General features: G+C 44.2%; 1 protein-coding gene across 1 annotated transcript in view; it reads left to right on the top strand.

The window, feature by feature from the left end:
* Nucleotides 1-13,855, top strand: part of LOC146181261 (luciferin 4-monooxygenase-like) — a 33,683-nt gene that overhangs the window by 10,128 nt on the left and 9,700 nt on the right. Inside the window, exons 5-8 of the mRNA XM_084576318.1 lie at nt 2,169-2,337; nt 4,788-5,063; nt 6,342-6,486; nt 7,976-8,245. Coding sequence (XP_084432444.1) covers nt 2,169-2,337; nt 4,788-5,063; nt 6,342-6,486; nt 7,976-8,245 — 860 coding nt within the window. The remainder of the gene's footprint in view (nt 1-2,168; nt 2,338-4,787; nt 5,064-6,341; nt 6,487-7,975; nt 8,246-13,855) is intronic.

Genomic DNA, 13,855 nt, shown 5'->3' on the forward strand with positions numbered 1-13,855 from the left:
CGCAAACTGCGTTAAACCTGTTTATCCGAATATTACTTAAATTACTGCGCACGAAGAACGAGAAGGCAGGTATTTTAGGTATAGTCAATGTTTTTGAACACATGGGTATGGTTCATGCGACTAATTGCTTTCCGAAATCGTTGTACTCATAGTGCATTTAAAATTAAGGTTTGCTCTTGGTTTCTCCGATTATACTACGCACATTTTTGGCAATGTTTTTTGACAATGCTGCAGAAAAGTTATCGTTTTGTTTGCGATTTTAATGCGAAATCATTTTATGGCTCAATAGCAATAGAACTCGGCGACGGCAGCATACATGAAAAGCAGTGCCAAAATAGTAGCTGGACGTCATCAGGACGCGCTCTTTCGCAGTGCTCCTAAGGTGTGCCATTGCAGTATAGACACGTAAACACTACAAATAAAATGAATTTACTGTTTCCTATCGCTCTTAATGCGACCTTGTTAAAGGCCTGCTGTGCAGAAAATCCGCCATTGTCTGTGTTATCGACGTTGTGAGCATTAAATGACTGCTGGGGCAGTTGGTCGTCTCCCGTGGCATTGCCAAGTACTGATATTTTTTACCGTTTCGGTGACGTCACGAGACAACGTGACGTTACAAAGGATGCCAAATCGGACTACTTGTTTGAGTTGGGAATCGACCTTTCCAGGCCCCTTGGGCGATGAGTAAGACACGCTATTAATGTGCCACTTAGGCACATCTGTAGGGCTTGATTAAAACAGGCCTTTATAGATATAGAGATAGGATAGTCTTTGCTATAACTTGGTAACTTATGACAGCGAAGCGCGTAAATGCGTAATCGAAAGAGTAACCACAGATAGGAGCCATTCGCGTCATCGCGTCGAACCTTTTAAAGCGGAGCGTTAGCATCAACTTCACTTTTTCATTTGTTGATCCAGCTTAGGCTTTTATGGAACGCAAGCAGTCAACTGCTTTTCCTAACTTTTTTTTATATCAGTGGCATATATATGCAGCACAGAAACGGTAACTCCATGCACTTCCTCAGTCATTCAGGGTCGAATAAAGGGAAGGATTACGAATCAAGCTTACATTGTACTGAACCAATAATATAACCAAGGCTGAGCCTTCTCCAAATGCGGACTCGGGAAGTGCGGCAGGGGCTCTGAAGGTGCGGAGTTCCCGGAATGAGCTGTAGAAAAACTTCTTAGAATGACTAGTTAATTTTCTCACGAAGTTGAGATTAATCCAGAGATCCCAAATATATGTATAAATATTATATTTTTAGTTACTCTTTAGTTACGCCTTGGTAAATACAGAAGGCGCCAATATCATTACCGACACCATTTGCAGCATTTGAAGCGGAAAAAGAGCCATAATAAATTCTTATATCCATGACATCGTAAGGCGATTACGTGAGTTTTCTGAACGTTGATATATCCCGTAGTGGCGAAAAAATACAAATTTTATTTTATTTATTTTGCATGAAAAAAAAAAGATATTTACCAGCCCTGTACAATACCGACGTCTGTTTTTCTTGCAGCTGTACTGATTGACTGAAAATAATTTCGAAGCACCAGAAAAAAATGACTGAAGACTGCTTTAAGATATCATTCGGCCCGCTGATATAGTACCTAATTTTAATGATAAAGCTGCAACTAGGATTTAATGCTCAAACAACCAAAGAAAGGCTAAATCTGCAAATGAAAATATGTAAATGCAACTGCCTCCCAAATTCCTATGTAAGACTGACGCGTTGCCACGTTCTTTGGTGGAGGATCTGCGAAGCTAAGCTACACAGTCATTCAATGAAAAGTGTTGAGCACGGAGCTATTGTCGGTGCACACATGACAATTATTAATGCAGCAGCGGAAAAAATATGAAATGCATTTTTATCTCTTTGTTATCGACATTTTTATCGACATTTGTTACCACTGAAAACCAGCGTACCGAACAGGCGTATTGGAAAAAAATATTTGCTTGCAACGATGATTGCATGGAGTTGTTCCTCCTGCTCCCACTAACGTGTGAGGCTTGTGCAATAGATGTCTCTCTGCATCTGTTAGCAGCAATCGAGCCGACCTAACACTTTTCACTCGCTCTTGTAGAAGTAAGATGCTTCAAACAACATTCGTCGTGTCTGTTCCCGTCTTCCAACCACACCTCCGGAAACTCCCGTCTTTCCGAACAGGGCATGCTTGAGTTCCAGCGAAGAGGATGTGCTACTAGCGTGGAACCCCATCACTCACGCTTCGGGTTTTCTCTTCACCATGGTGGCAGCCTGCATCGGTTCAACGTGCGTGATTGTCAGCCCCGCTTTGCGATTCGAGCAGATAGTAGACTACGTGGACAGGTACAAGGCATGTACTTTCTGTGCTATCTTGTGTTTACCTGCCAACTGAATTCTGCAATAGCTGCTCTCGCAAACCTCATTAGAAAGGAACGAAAGGCTATTTGCCCTTCTAAATGCATGTTCAAATGAGTTGGCACAATTATATCAAAACGTACCTGGCTGCAGCCTTGAATGTTTTGTCTTCAAGACGGCATGAAAACAAAATTAAAATTGCCCGATACTGACATCATCTGACGCCTACCTTTCCTTCGACCGTGTCTTATTAGCGCAGCTTTTTATTGCATTATCTTTAAAGCTGCTCCTGCGCTCGTAACCTCACTGAACTAGAGACCTGTTGCAATCGCAAACACTAAATGCTATAAACAATCAGCCTTGTCGCAGCTGCGTGTCATGTCACACCGGTACCACTCTTCCTACATTTTAAAGCGAAAGCCCCTCTTGGACCACTTCTGGTGTCGTCAGATATGATCTCCGTAAATGTTCGCATGAACTGACACAGAAAAAAAAATCTGCCTCTACCGGGAATCGAGCCATCATCTCTCCAGTCCTCAACCAATGCGCTCAAACCACAACTCCAGACGAGGCTTTTGAGAAACAGACCGGAATTCTACTTGTCTAGCGTGGGGATGATTGTAGCGGTGAAAATGACGATGCAGTTATGGACAAAGATAATGATACAGTAGCAATGTAATGACGCTGCAGTTACTCCTAATGATGCCCTGGTAGTAGCGACGACAATGTGCACTTATTTGACAGTAATTATAGCACCGATAGTGATGAGGATTGTGTTAGTGCGAGTATATAAAGATGCACTATGTGAAAACAATCATGTAAACTCGCTTTCGACATTTCCGCGCTGAAATAGACTTAGTCCAGTAATTGTTTTAGATGCAGCGATAAAGTGTAAATTTGTTTCGTGCCAGCTGACCTCCAATCCTTCATTGTTCTGTTAGTGGGTTATTTTAGAATATTATGAATAGGCTCCCATGTTTGGCATCTAAGATAAAAAAGTGGTTGAGACTCCTTGCTATGCAATGAGTACCGAGTGCACGGTATGCCTACTTAGACAGTAGACATTAATCCTAGTACTTTACCCAGTCGAAAAAATTTTTGAACAAAATTTTATGCTGTAAAATAATTTCTCTAGCTATTTTGGCCGGGAAAATGTGGGAACAACTGCAATTTCTGTAGTGACATCATAAATTTCTTCCAGTTGCAACAAAAAGTATTATGGTACTAATTAACTCAGAAAACTACAGGCGTTCAACATATTTTGTCTTATTAAGCATGAAATACTCTTAGCTCAAGTTGACGACGTACTTTAAGGGATGTCGAAATAAAATCGAGTCAACATCCGCCAACCGTGTTTCCATGCTCATACAGAAACATGAACATCCGGTCACTACACTCGCGCGTATAACGCCGCTCAACGCCTGCGGTCGAGGCGGCAGCAGCTTGAACAGCGTTCAGGCATTTATAATTCTGTCTGTCCCTCTGTTGCTTCGTCAGCTCATGGCGTTCCTTTAGCAGATGGTTGTATAGACGCTAGGAGAGCACTCAAACGTGCTGCTTATCCTGTGTTCTTCTCGGGCCAGCGTCTCTTCGTGACCGCATAGGCATCTTCACCGTTCTGCGTTTCATCTCCGCCATCATGAGAGCTGCTTATGCCAAACGATGGAGCCTCATGACCTGAGACGCAGGAAGCTCTCTTACTGAAAGCGATCGCTTAGCGAGTTATACGCCAGGGTAGTAGACTGCTCGCCCCTGCTATCAACGCCGTGACTATGCGGTCGCTCTTGAAGGTGGCAAGGCCGCCACGGACCGTAACTGCCTACCGAGGGCTACATTTTGTGCTTCCGTTTGGTTCGATGCGACGAAAAAAAAATCTGCCACAACGACTGAGTGCGCCGCCCTAATGGAAGAACAAAATCAATGGCTTCATACGGTGAGCGCTAGACCCAATTCAAGCTTGTGGCTAGTACAATCTACATCCAATGTGCTATGACCGTAACCATTTAATGCTGACATCTACTCTGTATTAGGGGAGAGGCAAATTATTTTGACACGGCTCTGTAGTTTTTTGAGGGTATAAAAGCAATTCTACTACTGGGCATGGTGCATACCACCAAATTATGAAACGAAACATTTTTTCCGGAACGAAAGTCTTTTCTCTTCATGGCACTTTTCATCATCAAAAAGGCAACCTCATATATTAGTGTGCCCTACGGGTTACAGTTCAAACGTTTCCGCTCTCACTGTGTAGTTGTAATCCTCGCACTTTATTTTACTATCGTTGAGCACACTGCCCGAGTTAAAGACAGTCATGCACGAGGGTTCTGTTTATAATTTTGGCAGTAACATTGCTGATTCCCGAGCTGTGTGGCGAGAAGATTCGTTTTCTTACACCGGCCGTTTGAAAAGTGTATTCAGGATGACTCTATCGTCTTTTCGCTCCAGGTAACCACGTTTGCCAGCTTCCCCACTCGGCTGCGGCAGATAGTGGGCGAGATTCTCCGGCGCGGAGTGCACCTCGACAGTGTTCGAAAGATCAACGTGGGTGGCAGCGTAGTGTCTCCTTCGCTCGCCGAGGCCGTGTGCTGCGCGTTCGGCGACTTGCTATGTCTTCGAAATCTGTACGCACTCACCGAGTCGTGCGGCATCGTCTGCTCTCCGCCAGTGGACGAGATCAGTGCTGGGTACCTGGGCTACCCGGCGCCCATGGTCGAGATCAAGGTGAGCTTGCCTATCGAAAGCAGTCATTGTCTAAGACTTGGGTACATACCGATATCCTAGCTGGTGTTAGAATGCTACAGACCTGCGGTGGGATCACTGACGCTGTTTCCTCGCTTGCGGGAATGGGATGGGTGAGGAGAGATGTCCTTCTTCCTATTGAGGTCTGAAATTGCCATCGAAACTCAGTTTCGATCGTTTTTTTTTTATGAAAGCTTAGTTCAGTGTATCGAACTAAGGTAATCATTTTTGAAATATATTCGTGGAGGTTTTTATCTTTCTCAAAATACTTGAGCAAAGTCCATCCTGTTTCTCGCGATGGGAAGGATCTGATGACATCTACAACACGTTGCACAACAACATACGCACCGTAGAGTGCTTCTTTCCGGCAAACCGTTCAATCCTCACAGCTTAAACTTCGCACATCAATGACATTTGGTCAACGTTATTTTTTATACATATTTGTTTTAGGTATTGCCTGATTCAGTCAGAAGAAGCCGGAAGTTCTTATCGTATAGTGCGGAGGCAAAGAAAGATAAGCCGTTTCCCAGCGCTGGCACCGGTGGCGCCATCATATGCTGTTTACAACAACCTCCCATCGCCTCCACTTTTTCTGTGATAGAGTTGCTGGAAGCAGCACAAGATGGCGCCTTCTGTACCAGGGCCGGGGAAGAAGTCTTCATTCGCAGTCGCCGCATATGATAGAAACATCCGGCTTCTGAATAAATCATGAAAGTATTCCAAAGAAATTTCGTCATAAAGACTAATGCTGACAAGATTTCCGGAGTCCTCCGCTACGGCGTCTCTCATAGCCTGAGTCACTTTGGGACGTTAAACCCCACAAACCAATGGAGGATTCAGCGCCCTAGTGGAGGGAAACATTGTGCGGCGCCCTTAATTCTTCAACACGCTGTGCATTGTCATTTATGGAATCTCTGCACCTACGGCTACCTTTACGACCAATATTTTCTGTAAGAAGAGCTAAATGTAGAGTCACCATCAGGGTCACTCAAGCTGTACGCACCTCACATTAGATGTCAGCTATTGCAACAGCACTTCGGATAATTTTTTGAACGGCATGGCTCGTTGAAGTCGGGGTGCTTGCTCGAAAAGCCGAAGATTGCCGGATGAAGGAGTGACATTCAGTTTTCGATTAAAAATCAAGACGAACGTGCTTCGAGCGAATGACCGCAGCTTCATTTGGACTCGGTATTCTAATTTAGGTCTTGCATTTTTTATTCCTTTTTTTCCCATCGACACATCGCCCGCCTACCTCATCAGATCATAGACGAGAAGACTGGTGAGAAACTGGGACCAAACAAGCCCGGAGAACTTTGCTACCGGATCCCTAGCACTATGAAAGGTTACTACAACAAACCGGAGGCGACGGCCGAGTTCTTCGACCAAGACGGCTGGTGCCACTCTGGTGAGTCTCGTGCTTCCACGAACAAGTATATACGATGCATATTGGCCCGCCAACGTCCAATAGGTTCTTTCATACAGACGGCAAATTGTGTAGGAAATTCAGTCAGTACTTTGGCTCTTTTTCTCAGTCGACGAAGCGAGGCGGTCTGGGAAGCTGTAACGAAGTAATGCGCGCGAAGCGTTCCTACAAACCAACTTTACAGACGTTGCGTTCAGTACTTCTCCGCTAAAGTACTTTTATTCCCTATTAATATTACAATTACTCCTTATAATAAAAACAATAAGTTTTATTGCACAAAACTCTCTTACACGTTTTAAAGAGCGGACCTGTCAAAGCCAACTTTGGGCTCTTAGTATCCAGATTAATCCAAATACAGCATGATGAAAATTGGTCAAGAGGCTGTTTATCGATACATATCAACAAAATAAAATATTGTAGCAGATTCATTAACGAGATTTTTAAGACAAGTAAGATAAAAAAAAGGAAGCACGAGATTACAATGCAGGTCAAAGAAAAAGAAAATACTTGTGAGTATAGCAGAAATGTATCATTTCAGCAGTCGGTTAGCCATAGTAGACTACTCAACAAATTGAGCGTTTTGTTCTTCTAACGAATCTCTTGCTTTATGTCATTGAATCAACTTAATAATCATAATATTAATGTGCGTGGATTCTACAGCAGGCTATCCTTTCTACCCAAACGCGCTACAAAGTGGAAATGGTTGGAGTTCACTCGATGTCATTTTGTTTAGGATTTGTCGGCATCGGTTCTTGAAATGGTTTAAAAAGAGGTGCCCGAGGAAGAGTAAAAGGATCAAATCAATATTATTTGTTAGTATGGTCTACTTCCAGCTCTTTTGCAGCATTGGTGCCTAACATCTATCTATTGGAGCCGGGTGGCGTGTGGGCGACTTCCAAAAACAGCACCGTGATGGACAACACCCAGTTCGAAGACACACCCTGAATCTCTAGACGAGCCAAATTTTTATCGAGAACTTGCTTGTCGGAGCTGTTTTTACCCACATCCTGCAACTCTGCTTGAACTTCAATACAACTGTAGCTATCCTAGCAGCAGGCTTGTAGTTTTTGCCTCTACTTTTCTCGGCGTCATCTTAAACAATGACTATTGGTTTAATATAACAATTTTAGCTATTCGTGATGGCAACAACGAAACGTAAACAGAATTCAAGCGTATTTTTTAAGCCCCACAATGACGGATCATTCAGTTCAATAGTTCAAGATAGAACCTTGGATATTGCACAGTTGCGTCACAAAATTAAAATTGATGATCTAGAAAACTGCAATCGTGTCGCTGCCGTCGACTTACTGCAAGCTCTTGTCACGAAAATTCTTGAGGTCGTTGTCTTCATGTATTTTTCAATTTCCATCAGAACATACATTAGTTGCCGCATTGTGCCAAAGGCATGAGAAGTCAGGGCACATTAGACGGGCTTGAGGCGTCGAGACTCAGCTTGTATATTTGCCTCCAGGGGACATGTGTTACTACGACGAACGTGGCCGGTTCTATTTCGTGGAACGCCTGAAGGAGCTCATCCGATGCATGGACAACCAGGTGGCACCGGCGGAACTGGAAGAAGTGATCATCAAGGCTGCGGGTGACTGCGTGGCCGAGGTCGCCGTGGCGGGGGTACCGCACTCGGAGTATGGAGAAGCAGCTGCCGCTTACGTGGTGCGGGCAGCGGAAAGCCAGCTGCATTCCGATGAGGAGGTCGTTGCTCGTGTTAAGGATGCTGTGGCTGGTGAGTGCAGCGGGTAAATAGCGATTCGCTCTGACCACAAGCACTGACCACAAGCGTTATGCAGCCGGGGCAGAGAGTGACGGATGAATTTTACTGATGACCTATGCACGTGGCCAGATCACGTGGTTCGTTTATTTGTATAGCCCGATAGCCTATGGTGACCTAAGGATGTGAATTTCAAACGAATTCAAGCTTGCCAGGGAAGAGCAAAGAACGGCATATTGATTTATTTATTTATTTATTTATTTATTTATTTATTTATTTATTTATTTATTTATTTATTTATTTATTTTACCTCAAAGGCCCCTGTTATGGCGCATTACATTATGGGGCATTACAATTTACTGTACCTAAGTGACGCCTAGGCTTTGTGAGGCGCTGCAGTGTACACGGCTCCGAAATATTTCGAACCCTTATGCCTATTTATTGTACATCGCCCAGAACGCAACTGCCCGTCTTTTGCACTTTTGCGAAGCATCGCTGTAAACGCAACCGTCAAGTTTGTATTCGAGCTCGTGACAGTATGGCTCAGCAGCCTGAAATTGCGGGCACAACGTGAAGTGAGTATTGACGTGTAGGATTCTTCACGGGGCTAGTAATCTACTCCGAGAGCAAAGCACCGCTCATGTAGTCACTGCACCTGTTACTATGGAAAGTAACAGTACAAAAAAAAATACCGAGAACCCTTTCTATCATCATTGATCCATTCGTTTGTCCTTATTTGCCTGTAATATATTTTAATTTCTTAATTTGCGCAATTTTTTTCTTTCAGCCACTTAGAACCTCCGGCAATATTACATCAAATTACATGTTTTCAGTCCTTAAAGTCCCGTCCCACTAGGCTAAAATTTCTTTCTTGCAAATATTTGGATGTGAAATTCCGCTCAAATTAAATTTCGTCAAGACACCGCCGTTAACTGACTTTACCACATATTGAAAGCAATATTATGATAGACTTTCCGCGGCACAAACGAATAGCCGCTTGACAACTTCTGACTAGTTAAGCGCGGTATACACCAGCACCACTGCGCAGAGCGGAAGTCAGCGGCGCTACCGCAATTTAAAGCGATAGATTAACTACACTAGGTAGATTCGCATTTCACGTGTCTGATAATATGATAATTTGATTTAAATTTCATCTTCAAAGAGCGGAAAGCAAACAATTGCTATGCGTTTCAAGTGTTGGCAGAAAATTGTTACAGATACTATCTTTAATTTTCTATTAGCCAACAGTGCTTGTGTGATGGTTCATCAAGTTACCACAGCTTTCCTTCAGCCTAACCTTGTGCGCCATTTTAGTGTCGTATCACAAGGTCATGACCTTAACCATTTGACATTTCGGTGGCCTTTGATCTTGGATGAACTTTTGATTACCGTTGACCTTTCGGGTGACCTCTCAAATTAAGTTTGCGACAGCGATGAATAGGGCGGACCTTTGTGATTGGTCTCTTGGTTGATATCACCCCGCCATCACGTGATGGGAATAGCCACGACGTCAACTGCAGCTGGGGTATTTGAACGCGGAGTAATGGCGCCTTGACTCAAAACCAGCCATGGCAGACAACGCAGATGGCAATGCACTTAGCGCTCTGCAACGAAGTCATTTAGCGCTTTCTCCGTGGGGATCCTGCATAGATATCGTCTTCAACAAAAACCACCGCTGTCTGAATTCATCCTTACCTAAGTTGAAACCATGGATCACTACTTCTCTGATCATAAAGCTGTGTGGATTGCGCTTAGCAAGAATGAACGTCCAAGCCAAGAAATGAAATGCACAAGTAGAAACCCTGTCTGCATAATGAGTTCTGCCGAACGCATAGAACTCATTATGCAGACGTGGTTTCAAATTGGAGCGCCGTCTTTCTCGTCTCGTCTTGTCCTTGTCTCTTTGCGCTATCGTATATTTGTTCAAAAAAGTAACCACGTTGTGAAGATTTTGCTTAATACAATGTTTGACTATGCTAAACCTCTGCTAACATTTTGTTTCTGAACGCTCGCATCAGAGAAGGTGAATATTGGCTTTGAGGGGAGCAAATTTTCAGTATTTGTCACACATTCTGACTGAACACCTGGCCCACGACATGAGAAAAAGAGGAATGCTTGTAAGATGAGAGAAATTGAAGTAGTGGAGGTCTCCGGAGTAATTTCGACTACCTGCGGATATGCACTTGCATTGTCATCGAACAGCAGAGGAACAGCAGCAATAATCGTTCCTCGCCTCCAGCAACACAAGACCGCTACGGCCGGGAAGTAAATCGCTTCTTAGGGCGAAGCACTAAGATGACCTAACCACTGAGTTACCGATGTTCAAATGAAGAGAAGGCGAATGAGGAGAGGCGCATAGTGCGTAATTGCGGGCGTATGTGGGAATTCGAGACATTATGAAGCAGGTTCAACCCCAACGAACATTAAGCACTTGCTTTGCATCGCACTGTGCTGACAAGAGCGTATGCGCTAACAATGCCTGTAGCAATGAGCGTGTACATAAGTCTCAACGTCAGTCCGCCTTCATACGTTTAATCGGATTGAGTGAACCACTTTCTAAACAGCATTTCACGTAACGTGAACAAAATATATCTAAATTTTGGTAGAGCTAATTAAGCTTAGCGGCCTAGAGCATCACCGAGCTTGAGATGATTGGCATTTGCGGCCAAAACATGTGGGATGATAGAAGGCTGCAGATCTAGGTCGGGCCTCCATATCGGCTCTTTCGGCATCAATAACGTAGAGCAGTCCGTAAACTCGTTACGCCTGCAGGGAGCCACGGCCAACCTTTCTTGGTCTGCAGTGCTTGCGTAGTGTTGTTTTGGGACTGAGCTGGGCACGAGCACAAGTTTGTGGGGACAGCGACGCACAGCGGCAAAACCAGTGGCTGTTTAACAAGTGCGATGCAAGGCTGTGACGATGGTTTAGTCGCCTAATGCAGTGACCAGAGGAGCTAATCGGTTCCCTTTGTCCTGGGTTCTATTAATATTTGCGGCCGTGCGCTATTTTTCTGCTATGTGTCATTGTTATGCACCCTTCACTTCATGCATGAAGACGGCATAGTGGCTTCAGTGCATCAAGTGTTCATAGCAATAATACGCCGATACGCCGTCTTTCGTTCTGCGCATGTACGGAAATGCGAAGATATTTCTGCGAACGAACTCGCCATTTTCATTGCATCTTTTTAGGTTGCATGCAGTAATATCGTTCCAACCACAGTTGCAAACGAGCCTGGAACTAAGATGTTCACGTCTTTTTCCGCCTTCCATCCGCAGAGCATTAAATCGCACCCTGTAAATGCCTGTTTGCCCCACTGGTTTCCTCAGGATATCTCCTTAATTGAAACCTAAACAAGCGCAGCTGCATGCGGTGCAGCGCAGCCTGAAGGAATAAACGGCATATCATTAGCGGTCATCTAGCGCTCCTCAATTGGTTATATACGATGTGCTCAAGTTATAAATGACTAAAATGAATTATTCGAAAATGTGCAATCTTGACTTTGGCATCAACACATTTTTATTAAATTGAAAGACTTCTTAAAAAACCATTCTCTATTTTTTTTTCCACAAACGCGCCCTCTGCATGAGTTTTTCTCCCGCATTTCAAAAGCGCGCAGAAAATACAAAAAAAAATTTCGCGACTGCAGTTCTCACCATTTCGTTCGCAGAAATTAAAAGCCTTCTGAACAAACGAAACATGCGCGCTGACCGTGGACATATAAGAGGCCATCGCACTGGGTGCAAATTGGTACAAATAAAGCAAGCGCTGAATACTTTCGATTATTCCACGTCGGAGATTTTTCTTCCCTTTTAGATTTGTCATTGTGTGTACCTCCATCTGAGAGCGCTGTCAGTGGTCTGTGATCATGGCTAGCGCTTCCCACGTCCTGACAGGATATACTGACGCACTTTACAAGGCTACGTTACGCTGGTCGTAGCGTCGGCCGCTCATATAAAAACTGTGAGGTAACATGCTTAGTCGATTTAAAACGCGTTTTCAGTTCAGTTCAGTCGTTCAGTCGTGTCCGACTCTTCGTGACCCTATGAACCATGTCACGCCACGCTTTCCGGTCTCTCACCATCTTCCTAACATCACATAACTTCATCTGCAGTGCCTCGAGTATGCCATCTAACCATCGCGTTCGCTGCCTACCCCTTCTCCGGCGACCCTCAACCTTTTCCAACATCAAATCTTTCTCCAGCGACTCCTCTCTTCTCATCAGATGACCAAAGTAGCTGAGCTTTAACTTTAGAATTCCAGAGTTGCAATTTAATACCGTAAAAGCACTGAAACGCCTTTTTTATATATTTAAAGGGCATTTTCTCATTGCCGAAAAAAAAAAGGAAACGCGTGAGATATGCTTTGATAGGAAAATATTTATAGGTTAACTATCCTTGAACCAATTTTAGTTACGCTGGCCATCGGCTGCCGTCGCTGCCACCGCTTCTATCTTGGCTCGCGCCCACGCTGGGTAAGCTTCTCGGTAACCTACTCGACTGGCTTCTTGTTGTCCGACGGCCTCGGCGGCCTATCTAGCAGGGCTACCGTCTTTTTGTTAGTCAGATGGCGTATGTATATGACATATTTACCTGTGTTAAAGGAAGGTCTGGAGCAGATGGAACTTCATGAAGACGACGATGCCCAATCTTGTAGAGAACTATAACTCCGCGTGGCGAGTGTACTGCAGTTTTAGACAACATTTGATCAGGCACGGGGATAGCATAGTACTCACGTGCTTAGGCAGGAATGTGAAGATGATGTTGGCTGCACAGCGCGAAAGTTAAGGGTCAGAATTGCATCATACACTCACCTTGAAATCTGTGCACGGCAGCAGTAGCGCTGACGCGCCTAAACTGGCTCGATAAAGCCCTACAGAACTGCACTTGTCCTTAACATATTGTCAAACGTGTATGCATCGTTGTAGAACATTAAGCGGTAAGGAACAAAAACATCTTCTGCCGCTTGATACATTACACCTGTGCCTGAAGTTCTAGATTAGTAAGTCGGAGTTTCGACTTTGTGATCATTCAATATTTCAGTAAATAATTTGAAGCCGTAAATAGTCAGAGGTAATATAAAAACATACTGTATGAGGCACGATAAGATAGCGAGCGATATGTCGCTTGTAGCAGCCGCATGCAGCTCTCCATTTCTTATTTTTCAATCGCTAGTTCCCCCACGCTACTCAAAATACTTCCTACTGGCGTCAGAGACACTGGTGTGCGCTAAGAGACTGTTCCAAAGCGCCGTGGATACAACACCATACTGACCTCTGGTCACATATATATGGAATAGCGTGAAGCTTCACAAACACTAGTAAACGCCGCGTGGAAGCGCACAATCTAAGCTGACTTGATGCACGAGCCCTCCTTTACACGTAGTGTTGTAGACAAGTGAAAGAATCGAGGCACTCGAGCACATTTCAGTGGTTTCAAACGTGTGCAGAGACAGCGTAAGAAAGGTGTAAAGATAGGTGTAATTGATTGCGAAAACACTCTTTCGTGGGGTGTAAAGTGCCGCACCGTTGCGTATCTTGTGGTTACATAGAATGCGCTCGGGGAACCACCTAACAAAAGCCAAACGGAAAAAGAGAAACCATTGGAGGGTAGGCGACTAAAGCCTAGA

The sequence above is a fragment of the Amblyomma maculatum genome, chromosome 8 (genome assembly GCF_055883805.1).
Source record: "Amblyomma maculatum isolate TAMU_Amacu chromosome 8, ASM5588380v1, whole genome shotgun sequence".
In the NCBI taxonomy this organism is placed as follows: Eukaryota; Metazoa; Arthropoda; class Arachnida; order Ixodida; family Ixodidae; genus Amblyomma; species Amblyomma maculatum.